Here is a 21,711-nt window from a genome sequence, read left to right on the forward strand (position 1 = left end):
AATAGTTTATTTATGGCCATTGTAGTCCTGTGGTTAGGGAACAAGACCCTAACAATTTACTAATTAATCATATGGTCAACAATGGAACAATAATGCTCACACAGCTTTGAATAAGAGTACTAGTTTGTCATCATATGCCTATAATTAAGATTGGGATTCAAGGCTAATAATCAGTGGTACCACATGGTTCATGGAATAATGATACTCTGTTTCTTTGTCAAAACATTATTGAAGCAAAATCCCATTTTAACTCCACTTGTTGCAGAAACATTTAAAACATTGTTTATTCAACTAGACATTAACACAACACAAGCTACTGTAGAGCAAACGTCAGGGTTCGAACAATTGTGTTAGGGACACATAAAATGCTCAAAATGGGACAGAAGTGAGAGATAAAGGGGTGGAATCCCCATGTCCGGTTCGCTTTTTTTCTATATTCCATTATGTGAAATCATTTTGTGCATTTAGATTTATTCGGATTCAAATTTTATCAAGTGTAAAAAATAAAATAAATTTAAAAAAAAAAGAAAAAAAAAAGAAAAAAAGAAAGAGAAATTGACCCGATAATGCAATTGATGGTAGCAAATATAACAATTATTTTGCCAAGTACAACAAAGTTGGGGTGGTTCTTTGTGTGTCTCTATTATTGGCCATGATGTGAACACATTGAAACCATGTTGAGGGATTGAACTTGGACTTGTACAACAAAAGTCTCACTTCCAGATGAGATGCTATTTGTCTTGTTATTACTATGTAGGCCACCAAATTTGATTTGAGTTGATGTATTCAAGTGATATGTACCTTTCCAAATTGTCCTATTCAAATTGGGAGCTGCTGCAGAGCTCTAATTAGAGCTTCTGCCGTACAGCTTTAATGAGCTGTCCAAAAAAAAAAAAAAACCAACAATAGTGAAGTAAAAGACAAAAAAGGAGGAAGAAAAAGACAAATTAAAACTCTATTAGAGGTGTTTTTTTAGAGGTCTAAATCATTTTTCATTCAAATTATAGAGTGGCTTTTACTGTCCCCATAAACAAGAAAATTGCTAAACTTCACCGTTAATCTTTAGGACTTGCTCATGAGCCATTGAAGATGATTAGTAAAAACCTATATAAAATTGGGTAAACACAAATACACATGTACATGTAATTGTGATGAATAATTAAATTATGTTTCTTTAGGACTTCTTATCTAGTATTCACTAATTGTGCTTTTACCTAAGAGTAGTTTTGGATTAAATCTCCATCCAACCCTCATCATATCCTCTCGAGCCCATCCCAAGCTTAGTCCCAATAACTTCCTACAATATGTAAGACGAATATTACATATACTTGAAAATTTAAAAATGAATCAAATTGAAACTAGAAGAAAAATAAAGGGAATGATGCACGCATATTATTTCACTTTTTTGACTGTCCCCAAATCCCTAGGATGTGAAAATGGAGTTAGCTATCAGGCTTACCATGCAGCCATGGTTATATAAAAAACTCTAGATGGATTAGGTTGACAAGAGATACACCTCTGTATACATATGAAAAATTACTAAGCAGGTGAGGCTTAAACTTAGGTCTAACTTTCTATAAAATGGATTGTTATGTTATGTATTATTGATGAATTTTATAATTTATAATTCTATATTATCAGTAGGACATGTCGTATTCAAAAATTTGTAATGAATTTCATTATCTTGGTTTTACATATACACATGTCATTAGAGTGTAATATATCTTATATAAAAAATAAAATAAAAATTCATAAAACTAATATGTCATTTTCTCATAGAAAATTTTAAAAGGCATTACTGAACAAAATGATTTTTAAACAGACCAATTGTTGCTCCCCACAAGGTAACAAAGGGAAAATGAAAACAACTCTATCTTTAAAAGAATCCGATGAAAACAAGGAACATCATGGATATATCCAACTACAGCTTTAAATAAACAGAGTAGGTTTTATCCAAATCAATAAGAGTAAATATAACCACTATCTGACAAACACTAAAGGCCTCAATCAACCAATTTGTTACTATTATACTGCTTTTTCAAATTGCTTTCTTAAAACAGTTTACTGATCCCCATGACACCATGAAACTTTCTTTATTGTGCTAAAGAGATCCTCAAATTATAGATCAACTTACTCTCTATCACCTTTTTTAAACAATTTGCTTAATCGTTGCCCAAAATATGCTGTCTACGACATTATAAACAAAGGTGTGTTTGGTAAATGACAAACATGAGACTTGTCCAAAAGCACATTGGGTGTGTTTGCTATAGTTTTTTTTTGGAGGTGTTCATTACTTTCTTTTTATTTATTTATTTTTTCGGAAAGAAATTATCAACAATATAAGATTGTGTGCTTGATTAATGATATTGTATGATTTGTGCACTTTATTCTTTTTTTAGGAACTATATAAGCACATAAGCCTTGTTTGTTATTGTTGGAAAAAATGATTTTTTGATGACTTTAATTTAATATTAAAGTGTGGTGACTTTAATTAAATATTAAAATGGGTCTCAACCATCTATGTGTTGGGTCCAATCAGGCCAAAAATCATTGAGAATTGAAAAAGAAATTGCCAAGAAATTACCTCATGATGTTAGATTCATGAATGAGATTTTAAAGGGTATTTAAATCTTTTTTCTTGGCTAAAGGATGTGAGCTTGTTGGACATCCGAACTTTTCATCTTTCTGGAAAAGGGTTATGGATCCTGGTTAATGGGGCTTTAATGACCAGCCATAAAGGTTGGTGGCTCTTCCTCTCTCCCCTATACATGTATAAATTGAGACCCTCCTGTCAAGTCTCAATATAGAAATTTTTGCTTCCATTTTACAAGTCAGTTTGCCAGAAAGTTCATACTGTGTAAGAGTGCTGTCACTGTTTTTGTTCGCTAAGCTAGACAGAAAGTGCTTCTGCCGTAGCTGGTTTTTGACCGTCGTATCTTGGGAGACAGACGCCGGGATTCCTCAAGCACTCGATCCGTGAGGCGGCGAAATCTGTTTTAAGGAAACTGCTACCGTGCAGGCTTCGGTTTGGTTTCTTTACCATTTTATTATTTTGTGTATTTCTGTTGAAATTTAGTTGTAATTATCAGCATATGTTCTTGGTATACAATTTTGATTTCTTCATAAATCTATTTATTTAATTTCACAATTTGAACAACAAGCTTAAAACAGATTTTCTTATGTATTTTCTATTAAATTGATCGAATAGATTTATATAGACAATTAGGTTAGTTTTGTATAATGTTACTAGGAACTGTTGCAGTATTGCTCACTATTTCAATGATTGTAAATTATGCAATGTTATTCTCTAATTGCTTAGTTTAATTAGAATGCTCTATCATAATTTACATACTTAATTGTATTAGTATGATCTTATTTTATGCGTATGGTTCATCATTCCCCTACCATGATTTGCATGAATTTTAAGGTTATAGAATATAATTTATGGATGTTGCAATTTTGTCATGCTAATTCTATTCTAGTTTTTAATTTGTTACATGCTTATTATTTTCTAGATACAGATAGTGACGCCAGATTTTCAGTGCAAATACTACTGCAGCAAGTTCCAGATCATGGGTCGGGTAGTTCTTTTCGTGCGGTCTCAGTTGTCGGGAAGCATAAGCAATAACTCTCCCATTTTGTAACCCTTATGAGAAGCATCACTAAATATAGTAAAACCATCCGTACCTGAAGGTAAGGTAAGAATCGGTGCAGTTACAAGTCGAGTTTTCAACTCTTGGAATGCTGATTCCCTTTGGTCAGTCCAGTCAAATGATATCCCCTTCTGAGTTAATTGAGTCAACGGTAAGGCAGTTTTGGAGAAATCTTTGACAAATCTTCTGTAATACCCGGCTAGTCCCAAAAAGCTTTGGACTTCTGTCACATTTGTTGGTTTAGGCCAGTTTACTACAGCTTCAATTTTCTGTGGATCAACGGAAATTCCATCTTTGCTAACAACATGCCCCAAAAACATAACATGATCGAGCCAAAATTCGCATTTAGACAGTTTAGCATAAAGTTTCTGTTCTCTTAGAGTCTGTAGGGCAAGTCTCAGATGATGTTCATGTTCTTCTATACTTTTGGAGTAAATCAGCATGTCATCAATGAATACTACAATAAAGTCATTAGGGTATGGTTTAAAGATTTTGTTCATGAGGTCCATAAATGCAGCAGGTGCATTGGTAACTTTGAAAGACATAACTAAAAATTCGTAATGTCCATACCTTGTTCGAAAAGCAGTTTTGTCAATGTCTTCTGGTTTAACTTTCAACTGATGGTATCCTGATTTGAGGTCGATCTTAGAGAACACTTGAGCACCCTGTAACTGATCAAATAAGTCATCAATACGTGGCAATGGGTATTTTTTTTCACAGTTATCTTGTTCAGTTCACAGTAGTCAATACACAGTCTCAGCGAGCCGTCTTTTTTCTTGACAAATAAAACAGGAGCGCCCCATGGCGAAGTGCTAGGCCTGATGAACTTCTTATCTAGCAGTTCTTGCAGTTGCACTTTCAATTCCTTTAGTTCAGTTAGAGCCATTCGGTAAGGAGCTTTAGATATTGGCTGCGTTCCCGGAATCACATCAACGGTAAATTTAATCTCCCTGTCAGTCAAATCCCCTGGCAGATTATCTGAAAAAATATCTGGGAATTCTCTGACTATAGGAATACTATTCACGTTAGTATTATCATCAGTAGATACAGTCAATACAAAACACAGATATCCCTTACACCTCTTTCTCATCAATTTAACAGCTTTCACAGATGAAATCAAATACGGAGGAGGTACTACTCCAACCCTATTAAATACAAATTCGGGTAAACTCGGTGGACGAAAAACTACTTGTTTCATTACACAATCTATGGTGGCATGGTATTTCGTTAACCAGTCTATTCCCAATATTACATCAAAATGGTTAATGTTCAGGGATAGTAAGTCAATAAACAAATGTGCATCTCCAACAATAATTTCACAAGCAGGGTACATATATGCACAGGTCAAAGATTTCCCAATGGGTGATGATACAGCTAACAGATAATTCATGGGTTCTAATGGTCTATTCAATTTTCGCGAAAAAGCAAGCGACACATATGAATGCGTAGACCCCGAATCAATCAGTATATAAGCATTTTGAGTACAAATAGAGAGAATACCTGACATAACGGTCTCGGTATTCAGCACGTCTCCCGGTACTAGGGCGAACACTCGGCCCTGCCTCATGGGCTCTTTCCCGGTAGCTTGGGGGTTCGGTTTTGGTGCAACAGTTGATGCTGTCACGCTTGGTGCAGCTTTACTACTGGCTTGTGGAGCAGAGGGGCAGTCTTTAACCATGTGGCACACCTTGCCACACCTGTAACAGGCTCCAGATATTTTGTAACAGACCCCTTTGTGCTTCTTGCCACACTCAGAACAGGGTGGTATGAAACCACTCCCTTGGCTGGGGCTAGTTGTTGACCCCGTATTCTGTTTCTTGTTCAATGGGTTATGCTTGCCTTTCTTGAATTTAAAACCCTGCCTTTTACCACGCTATTTAGATGTTGGTGTTTCAGTTTTCAGTGCTTCGATGTTCGATTCAGCCATCAAGGCTCGGTCAAGAACATTTACATAGTTCGGTAATTTCAGAACATTTATTCTATCTAGTATTGCAACATTAAGGCCGCCTTCAAACTTTCTGGCCTTCTTGTAGTCAGTGTCAACCATGCGTGGTGCATAACGCGCAAATTCAGTAAATTTTGTCTCATATTCAGCAACGGACATCGTGCCCTGTCTCAGCTGTTCAAATTCGATTACTTTTCTGTCCTTAACACACTGAGGGAAATACTTTTCAAAGAAGGCTCCTTTGAATTGAGCCCAAGTCATTACAGTATTGTCATCACGGATAAGCATCCACCACATTTCTAGCTTCTTCTTGTAGTGTAAAGGTGGCCAATAGCACTTTATGAGCTTCGGAGCACGGAAAGACCTCAAACAATTTTTCTGTCTCGAGAACCCATGCTTCAGCTTTTAACGGTTCAAGGCCTCCCTAGAAGGATGGCGGTTTCATTTTGCTGAACTTATGGGTGAGAGCAATTATGTCCCCATCATTAACATTCACATTCTGCTCCGGTTGTGCCAGAGGAGGAGGTGGGGGCTGTTAATTCTGTTGTTGATCTAATCTCTCAGTTATTAGTTCCATCATTCTTTCTAGTCTTGCCATTCTTACCTCAGAGGATGGGGATTCAGATTCATTTGCAGTTCTTGCATTATCCATTTCACTATAGGCAGTTATAACAGTTATCAACATAGGCAGTCATTTGTTTAAACAGATTAACACAGTAGCATATATTCAGTCATGTCATAACCATACACTTATCATGCTCATGTAATGCCCTAATCACTTTTCTAGGATATCCTATAGCTCATTGGGACACGTGTGTGCGGTATAACTCGTGGTAAGTATCGCTCTGATACCACTCTGTCACAACCCAAACCCGCCCCTATGGGTTTAGTACCGTAACCGGCCAGTAATCCGAGATTACTGAAGGCCTGCTTAACAGAAGAACAGTAATACAGAGTACAGGGGCTGGCGAAAGCCAATACAGTAATTAAACAATGTCCAATGAGCTGTGACAGTCTGTATGCCAAAAAGACTTTCATACACATATACATGAACAGTACAGAATAGTATATACATATTAACAATCATTCGATTCAGGGACCTAATCCCTATTAAACAGTACAGTAACAGTCTATACAGTTATTACAAAATAGATACAGAGACAGACGGAGAAATTAAAACACCCCTAAGCCATAACTTGACAGGCTCGGAACCTCGCAGTGAGGCACATAGGTTGGCTCGACAAAACTGGAGTTTTCCCCGACGCTTCTAGCTATGGTCTGGTACCTGTACACCTACATATATATATGAGCAGTGAGCTAAAGCCCAGCGAATAACATAATGCGTAAAGGGGTTAAGAATGAATGTCCTTACAGTAATGAAAACAGTTCGTTAATCGGTATATCAGTCATTCAGTCATATGTGGTACATCCATTAGCATAACAGTACAGTAAACAGTAGGTCTTAAAAGACCGAACAGTAAATGATGGCCATCAATCAGTAAACAGTAGTGGTTCCAACAAGGGAACCGACAGAGATCTCTGTAACAGTGACAGTAAACAATGGTTGCTAAGGATGCCACAATACAGGTCAGAATATAGGACATACATTCATTCAATTAACAGTATCAGTTCAGAAAGAAGTACAGTTCAATTGTTCAGAAGATAATCATTTTGAACATATCTTTACACAGTTGCTACTCACAGAGTTCTGGGCTACAGTAAAGCTAGAGCGCGTCCCCAGTCGCCAACCCTACATAGTTACAGATTGAACACACACTAAGCTACACAGTTGGGAAAGATAATAACTTAATCTCTAATTTTCCTCGGTGTGTTCTACATCTATATCCTCATTAAGATGCCGTAAACTAGGCCTAATAATGCCTAGGATGAGATGAGGATGCAAAGATGCACTTTACAAGCATTTTTAGAATTTTCAGAAAACAAGGGTCACGCTCGAGCGTAGGTTACTCCGCTCGAGCGGACATGCAGACAAAGGTCTCCGCTCGAGCGTAGACTTACTCGCTCGAGCGTTCTGCAAAACAGTCAAAAGTGCAGGATAGGTGAAAACCACGCTCGATTGGGCACTCGACACCCGCTCGAGCATGAGACACAATGTCCCGTTCGAGCGTCAATTATTCCGCTCGAGCGGACATCAAAACAGTGCGAAGTGCTGGGAGCATGAATTCCACGCTCGAGCGCCAGTCACCCTACTCGAGCGTGAGTCCAAATTCTGAAAATTCCAGATTTGAACCTCAAGCTCAAAACCAAGTTTTAAAACATAAATTTCGATCCTCTTGGGCCAATTTTCCAGAAAACATTCCAAAACTCATAGTTTAACATGATTCCAAAGCTCAATTGTAAAATCAAAGCCCAAGGGTGTTTCAAACAACTCAACTCAAACCAATTTTCCATGAACATGCTACAACCAAGACATGCATGAAATCCAAATCATTTCAAAGCTTCAATTTCATGCTTTAATGAGCCAATTCTTCCAAGGACAAGATGAAATCATGGTTTATGATCAAAACATGGACATGCATGTGGCAAATTCATGAAGAACAAGCTCTAAAATGCAAGAGTATGCCATGCATGCAATAATTAAGCTTCAATTCAACACTATTGAACCAATTCTTGACTTAACTCTTTAAACTACCATGATCCATGCTAGAAGGAACTTAAATACACAATAAGAAGGATGAAATTCATACCTAGGTTCCTCAATGACAAGTCTAGAGGTTCAATTTGCCAATTTACTCTTCAATTCTTCAAGTTCTTTAGCCAAACTCTCAAGAACAACTCAACTCTCTCTCACTCTCTATCTTGATCGGTTGTAGGCAACAAAAAAAAAGCTGATGGGAGTGTTTTGATCAAGTGTACAAAGGCTCTAATATGTTTAGCCTACATGACCCACTAATAATGGCATTATGGTGATTAAGTCAAACTATGAAATTATCAATAGTTAGTCTAGTTTAATCATACCAAATCAATTTTCAATTAAATATACCATAAAATCATATAAATTCCAACGATCTCAAAACATCAATCAATTTTTGGTTTGGCCGCCGATAAGGCCTTCAATTTGCAGTTTAAACACAAAAACATGAATAGATAATCAAACAGTCAACAGATAGATATACAATTAACCAGATATACTTAATCAATTCAGTTCTAGATTTCAGTCAGTCAGTTCAGTACTTCAATCAATTCAGTTACCAATCATAATCAGTCTCAGTTTAGCAGTAATTAGTGGTTAATCGGTAAACAGTGACGAGGGTTATTACAACTGGCCATGTTATGAAGTTCCGAATAGTAGACTATTGAACACTGAATTTGTGTTTCCTAATAGTAAGACTATTGGCTTCAAAGTGATAGGTTGGACCAAATATATTTGGGTGCCTAATTCGGTTGATAACATTCTGGGAATGTATTTACTGTGATATGATTTTGAGAGTTTCATAATCATTGTGACACAAGGATTTGTTTAAGACTTTGTATAAATTCTACAAAGAAGACTTAATTATCTAACTCCGAAATTGATGAGGATAATAGAAAGAAATGAGGGAGTACCTCCTCCGTGAAGGCCAATGTCATTGAGCATGGCAAATTTTCTGGGATGAGGAAGAAGCCCCCCCCGGTGAACAAGGGCTCTAAGCTGGGGCCAAGGGGTGGTGTTGTAAAGAAACTGGCATACAAGCCACGGGAACCTGGTTATCGGTTCTTTGGGAAGTGCTACAACTATGGTAGCGAGAGGTTTTAGCTTTACTAGGGCTACACACCACATCTTCTCTGAGAAGGAGTTGTTTACAACTTTCGAACCGGTTACAAATGGTGAGAAGTTATTTATAAGAAACTATACTACCTCATTTGTTGAGGGAAAAGTGGTCCTGAAGTTAACCTCAGGAAAAGAGCAAACCTTGAACGAAGTCCAGTATGTTCCGGACATTCGTAAGAATCTTGTCTCTAGGTCTCTTCTCAGTAAACATGTTTTCGCATGGTTTTTGAGTCCGACAAGGTCGTTCTGACGAAACACAAGTGTGAAACTTGTGTTGAAGCGAAGTGGACAAGATCCCGTATGAGTTATGGAAGGCGTTAAGCCTTCTTATAAATTCTTACGAATGTGGGGGTGTCTTGTAATAGTGGCGATTCCTACACCCTAACAGGTTAGGATAGGCCCGAAATTCGTGGATTGTATATTCATTGGTTATGCACATAATAGTAGTGCATATTGGTTTCTTGTACATAAGTCTGAAACTTCAGACATTCACAGAAATACCATCATGGAGTCAAGGAATGCATGTTTCTTTGAAGACATTTTTCCTTGCCGAACCTAAGAAGGGGTTTTGAGGTTTTGGAGCAATTTGGTGAGCTTGTTAGTGATGATGATCATTTTGATGATCAAGTTGGGAATCAAGGTGATGATCAGCCTAGAAGGAGTAAAAGGGCTAGGATGTCCAAGTCTTTTGATCTAGGCTTCTTGACTTTTATGGTTAAGAACGAACCTCAAACTTTTCACGAAGCTGTGTGTAGACGTCCCCGAACGCCCCCGGGAGGAACGAACTCCCGTTCCGTTCATTTTGGGGTCACTACAGCTCAGACTCTTAAAATGTCACGGTTCCTAATCTGAACCAAAGAGTCCAAATCCGGAAAATTGTTTTGAGAAACTGATTTTTTGAAAAAGTAGTGCCAAACATGGACTGCTTTGCCAGATACAGAGTCGCCACCTAAATATTTTATTTTGGGAAATTTAGGAAACCCTGACTCGGTGCCAAAAGCCACGTGTCCGTCATCACCAAAGTTGCCTCGGCTCGGGAACTTGGGTACAATTGGAGAAGGTCACTTCGTGAGCACCCCCGCTCGCCCGATCAAAGATCGGCCTCTACTAACCATGATATCTATTTTTGAAAACATTGTGTGTTCTTATTCCGGTTATTAGCCTAGATTACTATGTGATGCGCACAACATACAAGTATAGACTGAATCGCCTGAATTGGAACAAAACATTTCATGCTTGTTTATTTGAAAATGGTTTGATGATGCTACTCGCAAGTAGACTAAGACGTGGATTTGCCACCCTCGGGTGGGCTTAGAAAAATGTGATTTTGCCACTATCTAGTGGGCTTAAAACTCACAGTCAATGATTTGTTCCAATTTAAACAACCCGACCTTCACCCACAGGCATTCAGGCAGTTATATCACATAAGCACATAGCCTCATGGTAAGCATGCTATTCATGGTAATCACTCACACGCATGCAAGGATGCTAAAGCATAAAGCTCACCGAGTACTCCAAGCTAAAAAAAGAAGTTTATTAGACATTATGCATGATCCTAAATATACAGAATTGCCTAATGCAACACATGCAAAAATGAAACTATGGCAGGCTCGGCTATTCTAAGATGGTATATGAAATGCTACAACTATCATGTATTCAATTTGGAATTGACGGTACAATGCAGTTAGTATGATGCGTCGAGCCCGGTGTATGCAATACAGATGAATGATGCAAACATGCTGTCATACTGTATGCTAATTTAAACATGCCCTAATCTAACCATCAAAAGCGGATAAATAAAAGGGAGAAAGACGTGGGGTTGGAAGACATATATCACACTCACCCACACTTATTACAGTTATGCCCTCATTCGGAGGGTCCAAATAAATATACAGTCCAAATGTTACAGTCCCGAATAAAAGAATATTACAGTCCAAAATATTACAAAATTCTAATTAATAAATGAATTAACTAAGAAAGCAAATAAAACTGGCGTGCAAGCCAGGGACTGCCTTGCTTCTGATGGATGATGCATGTCCGGATTGTCTTGCGCGGAAATCCACCGGAATGCCCCAATTAGCCTCTGTTTACACCTGTTCTTGAAATGCGTGTCGAGCCCCAAAAAGTTACTGATTCCTGGTTTTGCTGTAACAGAGAGCAGGAAAGGGGCATAGCAATGTATTTGCACAGATATATGCATGTCTCGATCCTCGTGCCACCAATCACGCATATCGAGGCATGATGGTCGAGGAGTCGAAATGCACAACTCAATATAGGATGAATGCACATGAAACTACAGCTAAAACCTAACTCCATCATGGATAATCCGGAGTGTCGGTGACTGGGGAATTGAGACACATTCCGTCACTCGGAGTACGAAATGTACCTCGTTTCCCGTGCCCGGGCTAACTCCTATCCCGGATACGATGCGATATGCATGACATGCATGAAATGCAACTAAGATACAATCCTAACATACAAAATGCTATGGAAATGACATGCCTCGAAATACGTGCACACGGGCGCGCAAACCGAGAAAATGACAGAATGCGATCTAAGATACAACCTAGTATGCACTATGCTATGAAAATGAGATGCCTCGAAATGCGTGCACACGGGCACGCAAACCGAGATGTCTCAAAATGCGTGCACGCGGGCACGCAAACTGAGAAAATGCAGAATATGATAAAAATGAGATGCCTCGAAATGCGTGCACACGGGCACGCAAACTGAGAAAATGACATGTCTCGAAATACGTGCACGCGGGCACGCAAACCGAGACGATGATATGTGTCTCGAAATACGTGCACGCAGGCACGCAAACCGAGGCGATGATGTGTGTCTCGAAATGCGTGCATGCGGGCACGCAAACTGAGGCGATGATATGTGTCTCGAAATGCGTGCACGCGGGCACGCAAACCGAGGCGATGATATGTGTCTCGAAATGCGTACACGCGGGCACGCAAACCGAGGCGATGATATGATGTTATGTAATGAAAATGGCATGGAAATGACAAATGGGCTTATACCAACATGAGTGAGCCTCAGCCACACTCACATAGGATGCCGTCGGATAAAAAAGAAGTGCCTCGAAATGCGTGCACACGGGCACGCAAACCGAGGCAATGATGAAATGCAATGAAATGGCATGGAAATGACAAATGGGCTTATACCAACATGAGTGAGCCTCAGCCACACTCACATAGGATGCCGATAGCAGAAAATGAGGTGCCTCGAAATGCGTGCACACGGGCACGCAAACCGAGGCGATGCAAAAATATGATGAAATGACATGGAAATGACAAATGGGCTTATACCAACATGAGTGAGCCTCAGCCACACTCACATAGGATGCCGTCGGATAAAAAAGAAGTGCCTCGAAATGTGTGCACACGGGCACGCAAACCGAGGCAATGATGAAATGCAATGAAATATGGCAAAAATGATATGCAAGCATGCTAATGAAATTTCAGCAACAAAATACGGGGGAAAACAGTCCCGAAATGAAGCGAAATGACATGAAATGCAAGGAAATGCCCCGAAATGCAACATAAGGCACCCGAAATGGCCTATAGCTATGCCAAACATGCACAATATGGACATGCAATGCAAAGACAGAAGCTAGACAGTCCCAAAAGATGCACTTTCACAGTTATGAACATGGCCAAACAGCAAGTATAGGTATGGCAAAAATAGCATGCAAGAATAGGGGCCAAAAGAGGGGTAATGAAGCAAGTGGTATAAGCAAAACCCAAACTGAAAAATTTCCTTCTACAACACTGAAGATGGACCAAAAATATGAACATTTACAGTATATGGCAGCCTCAAAATCAGTATACAAACATGATAGAAATGTGATGCAAAATAAGGCTCAACAATGGCTATAACATGAAGTATACAAAATATTCACCAAACAGAAAAAAAGTGTGAGTGAAACATGAAGTATAGGCAAAAATAAGACCACTTTCAGTTCGGACCAAGGTCCAAAAACAGAAGCAAAGAGGGTTGCCAATTTATGCAAAAATGGGGCCAAATAAGGGATATAACTACAAGTGACACATGGAGATACCAAACAATGTTGAGCCCTTCTCCAATGTTGAAGAGGGGCTCAAAATAAGCCTCATATCAGTTTATAACATGCTCAAAAACAGATTGCTCATGGGCCAAAAATAGCATGCAAAATCATGACACATAAGAGGATCAATGAAGCAAGTGTATTATGGAGGACTCAAACAGGGTTGAGCCCTTCATGAAAAGTGAATATGAGCTCAAAAGAGGGTCCTTTTCAGTTAGGGCCGGAGCTTGAAACAAAAAGCAAATGGGGCTTAGAAATAGATCAAGAAAAAGGGTCAAAAGGGTAAAAGTGTTACTTACCCTTGAAGATTCAAACTTTTGTTGCTTCTTGGATGGATTTGCAGCTTCTTTAGCCTTCAAGAATCCTTCCTTGTTGCTGGAAATGAGATGGTGGTGGTAGAGCTTGGTGGTGTAGAAGGAATGATGGTTAGGGGCTTAGGATTTTTTGAAGAATTGAGAAGGAAGAAGATGGAGTTGGCTATGGAAGCTTGAAGGAGAGTTTTTCTAACCCCAAAAGAGAAGACCACCAGCTGGTTATAAGGATCAAAAAGGGGATGTAAAGGTGGGGGAGAAGGAGGGTAAAACTCCCCCACAAAATATCCCCCGGATACAGGAAATATCTGGGGGATATTGCCCCACAGCTGTAAAGTACACAGTGCAAGGAAGCAGGCCGGCCTCACACTTTTGCTGGAGGTGGCCGGCCGGCCACACCCCCTAGCCGGCCGGCTAGGGGTCAAAAGGTTCAATGAGATTTTGTGGCCGGCCAACTATTGGAGAGGTACCCCTATGTGTGTACAACACAACCATGTGGTTGAAATTCCAAGAAAGTGGGTCCAAGGGGTTCAACATTGGCTCGGAAAGAGGGGGTCAAAAGGGTCAAGTTGACTTACTGGCCGGCCATGAACTTTTAGTGGCCTCTCAGGTGTGTAGATCACAGATATGTGGTTGAAAGTTCGAGAAAAAAGGTCCAAGGGGTTCAACATTAGCCCGGAAGAAAGGGGTCAAAAGGGTCAGGTGACCTTAATGGCCGGCCACCAACTTTTAGGGGCCTCTCAGATGTGTAGATCACAGATATGTGGTTGAAAGTTGGCAACACTAGCTCCAAGGTATTCAACATTAGCCCGGAAGTGCGAAAAACGGGCGCCGGGAGGCTCCGGAAGAGAGATAACTGGTTGTTGCAACAATTGCTGGCCTCCCACCCTTCAGTGACCTTCCTTGTGATAAAACAGAGGTACCTGCCAAAAATGAACGAAAACCGTTGCAAAACGAATGTTCCGGGGCCAAAACACGCAGTTCGGGGTCCCGAAAATGGGCTGTTAAGCACCGAAAATGGTATTCGACCTCGAAGTGGGTTTCTCAGCCCCCAGTGTCCCTCAAAAGGGATGAAATAAGATGTATGCCAAAAATCAGAGCAATAGGAGATGGTTAAGCGGTCCCGAACCGAGGCACACGGCCTGACGGCTCCGAAAACCGGGAACCGGACTCCGAAATGGGCAAAATGGCCTACGGCCACCAAATGTAGCCTACGGACATTGAGAGATGGTCTACGGGACCTCTCCCTTCCCTCAGGAAAAGAAACAAAGAAAATCGAGCCTGGTTCGCAAACCGAGGCAAAGTACAAAAGAGGGTTCGGAAGTCCGGAGGCAGGGCTCACGGCCGTGACTCTGAAACTTCTAAACAAGCACATTATGCAACATCACCAAGTGCTCAACTGGTGACGTCTGAGTCTTAAGGTCGGTCAAAAATGGGGTGTCTACACTGTGACTTTTTCTGAGAGTCCTTTATGGAAAGAAGAGATCAAAAGTGAGATTGACTCCATCTTACAGAACCACACCTGGGAGTTGGTAGATTTACCTCCAGGTTGTAAGCCTTTAGGCTGCAAATGGATTTTTAAAAAGAAAGATGAAGGCCAATGGGTCTATTGACAAGTATAAGGCGAGGCGCGTTATCATAGGGTATATGCAACGAGAAGGTTTGGATTACTTTGATACGCACTCACCTGTAACTAGGATAACATCCATTCGTATGATGATTGCGATAGCAGCTTTGCGCAATCTGGAGATACACCAGATGGATGTAAAGACAGCTTTCTTAAATGGGGATTTGAATGAAGAAATCTACATGGAGCAACGTAAAGGGTTTTCAGCTCCAGGGCAAAGCAAGAAAGTCTGTAAACTTGTCAAATCATTGTATGGCTTGAAGCAAGCGCCTAAACGATGGCATGAAATGTTTGACAACGTAATGTTGTCAAGTGAGTTTTCAACGAATGTGACATGTGTGTTTATGTCAAAGACACTGACAGAGGTTATGCCATTTTGTGTCAATATGTTAATGATATGTTTATTATAGGTAGTAACAATGAAATGATCAAAACTACCAAGAAGTTGTTAAACTCTAAGTTTGATATGAAGGATATGGGCATTGTAGATGTTATTCTGAGAATTAAGATTACCAGAATATCTGGCGAAATTGTACTTTCTTAGTCTCATTATGTTGATAAGATACTTGAGAAGTTTAGTGGATCAGATACGAGTGTGTCATCGACACCTGTAGACTTAAGTCTACATTTTACCAAGAATATTAAAGAATGTGTCTCTCAGTTAGAATATTCTCGGGTAATTAGAAGTTTAATATATCTGATGAGTTGTACTAGGCCGGATATAGCTTACTCAGTTAGCAGGCTTAGTAGATACACAAGTAATCCCGATGCTTCTCATTGGAAGGACATTGTGCGGGTGTTAAGGTATTTATGCTACACTCGAGATTATGGGCTGCATTATACTCGATATCCAGCGGTGCTTGAAGATTATAGTGATGCGAATTGGATATCAGATATAAAGGACTCAAAGTGCACTAGTGGATTTGTGTTCACTCTTGGTAGGGCAGCCGTGTCTTGGAAATCTTCTAAGCAAACGTGTATATCTAGATCAACGATGGAATCAGAGTTTATTGCTTTTGATAAAGCAACGGAAGAAACTGAATGGCTTCGCCATTTCATTGAAGATATTCCACGTTGATCTAAACCTGTGCCAGCTATTTGTATTCATTGTGATAGTCAATCTGCAATTGGTAGGGCACAGAGTAATATGTATAATAGAAAGTCTAGACATATCCGTCGTAGACATAATTCCATACGACAACTACTCTCGAATGGAGTTGTCTCTATACACTTTGTAAAGTCTAAGGACAACATTGCAGATCCGCTAACCAAAGGGTTAAATCAAGTGTTAGTCGAAACGTCGTCAAAAGGAATGGGGTTGAGGCCATTGGAAGTTACCGGAATGGAAACCCAACCTAGTTGACTGGAGATCCCAAGATCTAGGTTCAATGGGACAACCTAATTGCGTGTAACGGTGGTATGTCATTGAGGAGGTTAAACCTCCAGCCATTCCTTCTATCAGTGATACCTGTAAGTGTAGAGGTTAAGCTGAGCTTTTAATGACTCTAGTGTGTTAAATTGTTGAGCTAAGTATAGCAGGATACTAAAATAGAGTCACCTATGTGAGTTTGAAGTGGGGTCGCTTCTAGAAGAATTGGGTAGGCCAAGATTCTTTGAAACCACTCGCTGAACCAGGCTAGTGCCCAGGGCCATACAGGGCACACTAGTGAGAACAGAATGGTGGTAGGAGTAATTCCTGTGTGAGATCTATTGTCTCAGTTGACATAAACGACAGAGCAGTTCAAGATGTTATATTCACTGATCAGCCAGTAAACTCGATAGGTTTTCATTGGGAGAGGTTCAAAGCCAAAAGCTACCTTCTCTGATGTCGGGATTAGTCCGTTGTACTCTCCCTCCGAGTCTTTATTGTTGAACGGTGTCCATTTGTTGAGTCATTTGGTCAATTTTTATTCATGTGAGGGATTGTTGGAAAAAAATGATTTTTTTGTGACTTTAATTTAATATTAAAGTGTGGTGACTTTAATTAAATATTAAAGTGGGTCTCAACCATCTATGTGTTGGGTCCAAGTGGGCAAAAAATCATTGAGAATTGAATAAGAAATTTCCAAGAAATTACCTCATGATGTTAGATTTATGAATGAGATTTTAAAGGGTATTTAAATCCTTTTTCTTGGCTAAAGGGTGTGAACTTGTTGGGCATCCAAACTTTTCATCTTTCTGAAAAGGGGTTATGGATCGTGGTTAATGGAGCTTTAATGACCAGCCATAAAGGCTGGTGGCTCTTCCTCTATCCCTTATACATGTATAAATTGAGTCCTTCCTGTCAAGTCTCAATATAGAAATTTTTACTTTCATTTTACAAGTCAATTTGCCAGAAAGTTCCTACTGTGAGAGAGTGCTGCCACTGTTTTTGTTCGCTAAGCTAGACAGAAAGTGCTTCTGTCGTAGCTGGTTTTTTACCGTCGTATCCTAGGAGACAGACTCCGGGATTCCTTAAGCATTCGACCCGTGAGGTGGCGGAATCTGTTTTAAGGAAACTACTATCGTGCAGGCTTCGGTTTGGTTTTTTACCATTTTATTGTTTTGTATATTTCTGTTGAAATTTAGTAGTAATTATCAGCATATGTTCTTGGTATATAATTTTGATTTCTTCATAAATCTATTTATTTAATTTCATAATTTAAACAACAGTTATTGAGTGCCGTAGATGTATAACTAATAAATATTTTGAAAAGGCAAAATAACATAGTAAACACACTAATTAACTTGTCGCATAAAATACAAAATTTACATGAAGTGTGTTTACTCTTTAAATTCAAATTCTAAACACTTTCGTAGATAAACTTTTTAAATACCCATCTCTCAATAAACATGTATGTCTGTCTTTATGTTGTGTTTGGTTGGGGGATTTGAAGAAGGATTTGAAAAAGAAAATGGAAAAGGTAGGTGGAATGTGAATAAAATATGTATATATTTCATATAGTTTCACACACCTTTTCTCTTTCTCTTTCCAAATCCCTTCTCAAATCTCCCAACCAAACACTCCATAAGGTTAAGACTTATCCAAAAGCACAAAAATAATTAAAAAAATACCAAATTTACCAAGTGTCTTTGACATCAAATGTCATATGACATTTACGTTTGGATGGATACAAAACAAACCTTAAAATAAAACTCCCACATAGGATTCTAATCTATCAAAAACCCCATATGGGTGTTTTGTCCTTTTTTTGCATGAGAAGAACTGTATTACGAGGAACACAGGGCTTTGTTGTCAAAATATAGGTGTTTCATTTCAGCTATTCTGGTGGAGGAGGTGGTGGGATATGTGAGTGAGAGTGGTGAATGAATTTTGGATTGGGACACAAAATAAGCTAAAATCTAATTTAGGTTAAAATCTATAAAAAAAAATAAAATAAACTAAAATAGTTAATAAGATAAAATATTACATTAAATCTATAATTATTTTATTTTTTCTCTCACAAATATCAAATCCAATTACAAAAAATCCAATCATCTTTTTAAATATAAAAATTTTAGCCTACTAAAATAGTCAAAAACTAAAATAACCTACTAAAATAACAACTTCCAAACACCCACAAAATGTAGATTGTGATTTGTGCAAAATACCAAGTTTCATTTTCAAAAAATGTGAGGACTCTTCTTAAATACCTAGGCCTTACTATGTTTTTTATCAATCACAAAGTGTGTGCTCGTTTGGCTAACATTCTGGGACTAAAAAAAGTATAAAAAGACAAAATAAATTAGTATATAAGTCAATAACACAAAATATCATTTTTTTACTCATAATCATTACATTTTTTCTTTTACAAAAGTCAAAAAAATTTCAAAACAAAAACCAAACAGCATTAAAAAAGCCAAACTAAAAGAGCCCCAAACTAAAAAAGTTAGCTATATTTGGCCAATGCCAAACTACCTGTGTATTGTTTACCCACTCTTTGATTGTGTGAACAAAATCGTACTGTGAGACTGGGTGGGCCATAGAAAGAAGAAGACTAAAGAGAGCAATGGCAGAGAGCATAAACAAATTAAAAAGTAGGGAACTTGGGCACCAAGGAAGAAGGTTTTGTGAGAGATTTGTGAACCATCCATCCGTGCAGAGCATCTCTCTCTCTCTCAGACATAGAAAAGATCTACTTTTATTTCTGTTGAGAAACCCTTTCTTACTTTAGTTGATTAGTGTATTACTGACTCTGTTATGGAGTGAATATTGAATGCATCAGTATGTAAGGGTTATAAATTTTTTAAACTTCTGCAATTGATATATCAGACTTCTGCAATTGATATATCGATCAATAAATGAGATCGCTTTGACATTTTTGACTTAAGATACTCTCTATGCTAACCTGAGGCATTATTTGTGTCAAGTTCAACCGTGATAAATGCAAAGCGTTGGTTATGAGTTCAAATTATATTTAAGTGTTTGATCTTTTAAAGGCTATTTTAACCCTGTGCTTGATAAATACTCGATCCATGTAAAACAAATATTACATTACCTAGGGAGTAGTCGAGGCAAAAGACCCGAATAGTTAAAAAGCATCAAAGTTAAAACTTCACAAAATTCTAGTTTTATGTGGAGAGAGAGAGAGAGAGAGAGAGAGAGAGAGGCTGGCAAACAATGGTCAGATTGTAAATGACAAATAAATATTTTGGCCATGTACCATAAAACTTTTATTCAATACCAGCACAAGATAAATAGATGTCAAAACAAATTCATTGAATCAATCCACCACAAAAAGGAGAAACTTGCCAAAGATTTGAGAAACATGACTGAACTAGCCTACCGATTTCATAAACACCATATATATATATATATATATTATATTTGTACACTATAACAATCTCCTCTAACCTAACTACTACCAAAACAGAGCAACCACCAAATGCAAAACAAAACAAAAACACAGCAACAAGAACAAGAACAAGACAACACAAGAGCTACCTAAAAAACCCTAAAGAACTCAATTTGCACTCTCAACATGGCGTATAAATACTGATTCCAAGTCTGGAGGAGTAAAGAACTCCCTAGCACCATTGTAGTGGCACGTCGACGACGGCCGGCGCTTCCTCGGCGCCGGCGGGCACGGCAGCCTCTCCGGTATCCTCGATTCTCTCGCCGTCGGGGTGGTCAAACTCGCTTCGTCATCGTCACAGCCTCTCTCCTTAGGCTTAGTAGTTATTGATTTCAACGGAGCACGAATCGCTATTCCAGCGATTACCCATTTCTTGCCCTCTGATTCTGGACCTATGTCCACTTGATGCTTCTTTGAAAAACCCATCTTGAATAAAAATCGAAACCCAATCAGAACTTTGAAGAAGAACTGAAGGAGACACCTTTTGGGTTGTAAATTACCAGCAAGAGCAGAGCAGAGCAGAGAGAGAAAGAAGAGGGGGGAACAAGTGAAAAGGGTCTTTGGTATTTGCTTTGATTATATTCTCTCTGGTAAGAAAGAGGAGTGAGAAAGGGAATGAACACGGGGTAGACTTTGAATGAAGAAAAGACTTTGAATGGAGAAAGGAAAGGGAGGGTTGGTGTCAAAATGAAGAGAGAGATTGTGATAATAGAGAGAGAATGAGAAAAGAAAAATGTGCTTATGGAGAGAGAGAGAGGCCTCGGCTAATTGAAGGGTTCTAATTGAGAGGGTTTAAGAGAGAGAGAGAGAGAGAGAACTGCCCGTGAAATGTCGGGCAGCCGAAACCGAGTAAAAACTGAGAATTTTGGCGCCAAGTTTTGGGGTTTAGTCAGCAACGGCTCTCTTTCCCGCCCAAGTATTTTGGTTTCCGGTTTTAGCCTTGTTGCACATCGTTATTTTCTGGGCAGTTCTGATGCCAGCTCACAACGTAATTACAATGGTAGTACTGTAGTGTCCTGTAGTTCAGCGACGTCGTTTTGGCTTCTGGGTAGCCTTGGCTAGTCTGAGGAAAGAAAAATGTTAGGAACTTACTCGGACTCAGAATTTATATCAAATGTGTTTGTAGGGTAGAGATTAAATTAATGATTCATCCTCCTTTTCCTTCCACCTCCTTTGACCCCCTCTCTCTCTTATTGGCTACTATTTCTTTTTCTTTTTCTTTTTTTTCCTGCTTCTCCAATCACCCCCTGCCACGTGGCAAAGGGGGGTGAGGGGGTGACCCCCAAAAGGGGTCCCAAGCATTATTCTTTAGAGTTTATATATGAAATAAATTTAAGATATTAATTTCTTTTTTTGAATAGATTTAAAATTGATGAAGATAAATTTGTAATATTATTAGGAGACTAGAAGAATTTAAGATGGTGTTTGTTTGGCACCAACTTAAAAATGACATAACTTGCTCTATAACTATTGTTTAAAAATTAAAAAAAAAA

The 21,711-nt window shown here is 38.9% G+C and overlaps 1 protein-coding gene across 1 annotated transcript; it reads right to left on the minus strand.

Annotated features, from left to right (window-relative positions):
* Positions 1 to 20,326: 20,326 nt before the first annotated feature.
* On the minus strand, positions 20,327 to 20,644 carry LOC114272205 (cyclin-dependent kinase inhibitor SMR3-like protein). The gene has a single exon (XM_082921977.1). It carries the CDS (start codon positions 20,642 to 20,644, stop codon positions 20,327 to 20,329), a length of 318 nt encoding a protein of 105 aa, XP_082778103.1.
* Between the last annotated feature and the right edge of the window lie 1,067 nt (positions 20,645 to 21,711).

This window comes from Camellia sinensis, chromosome 1 (genome assembly GCF_055761805.1).
Source record: "Camellia sinensis isolate YWXY chromosome 1, ASM5576180v1, whole genome shotgun sequence".
NCBI classification, from domain to species: domain Eukaryota; kingdom Viridiplantae; phylum Streptophyta; class Magnoliopsida; order Ericales; family Theaceae; genus Camellia; species Camellia sinensis.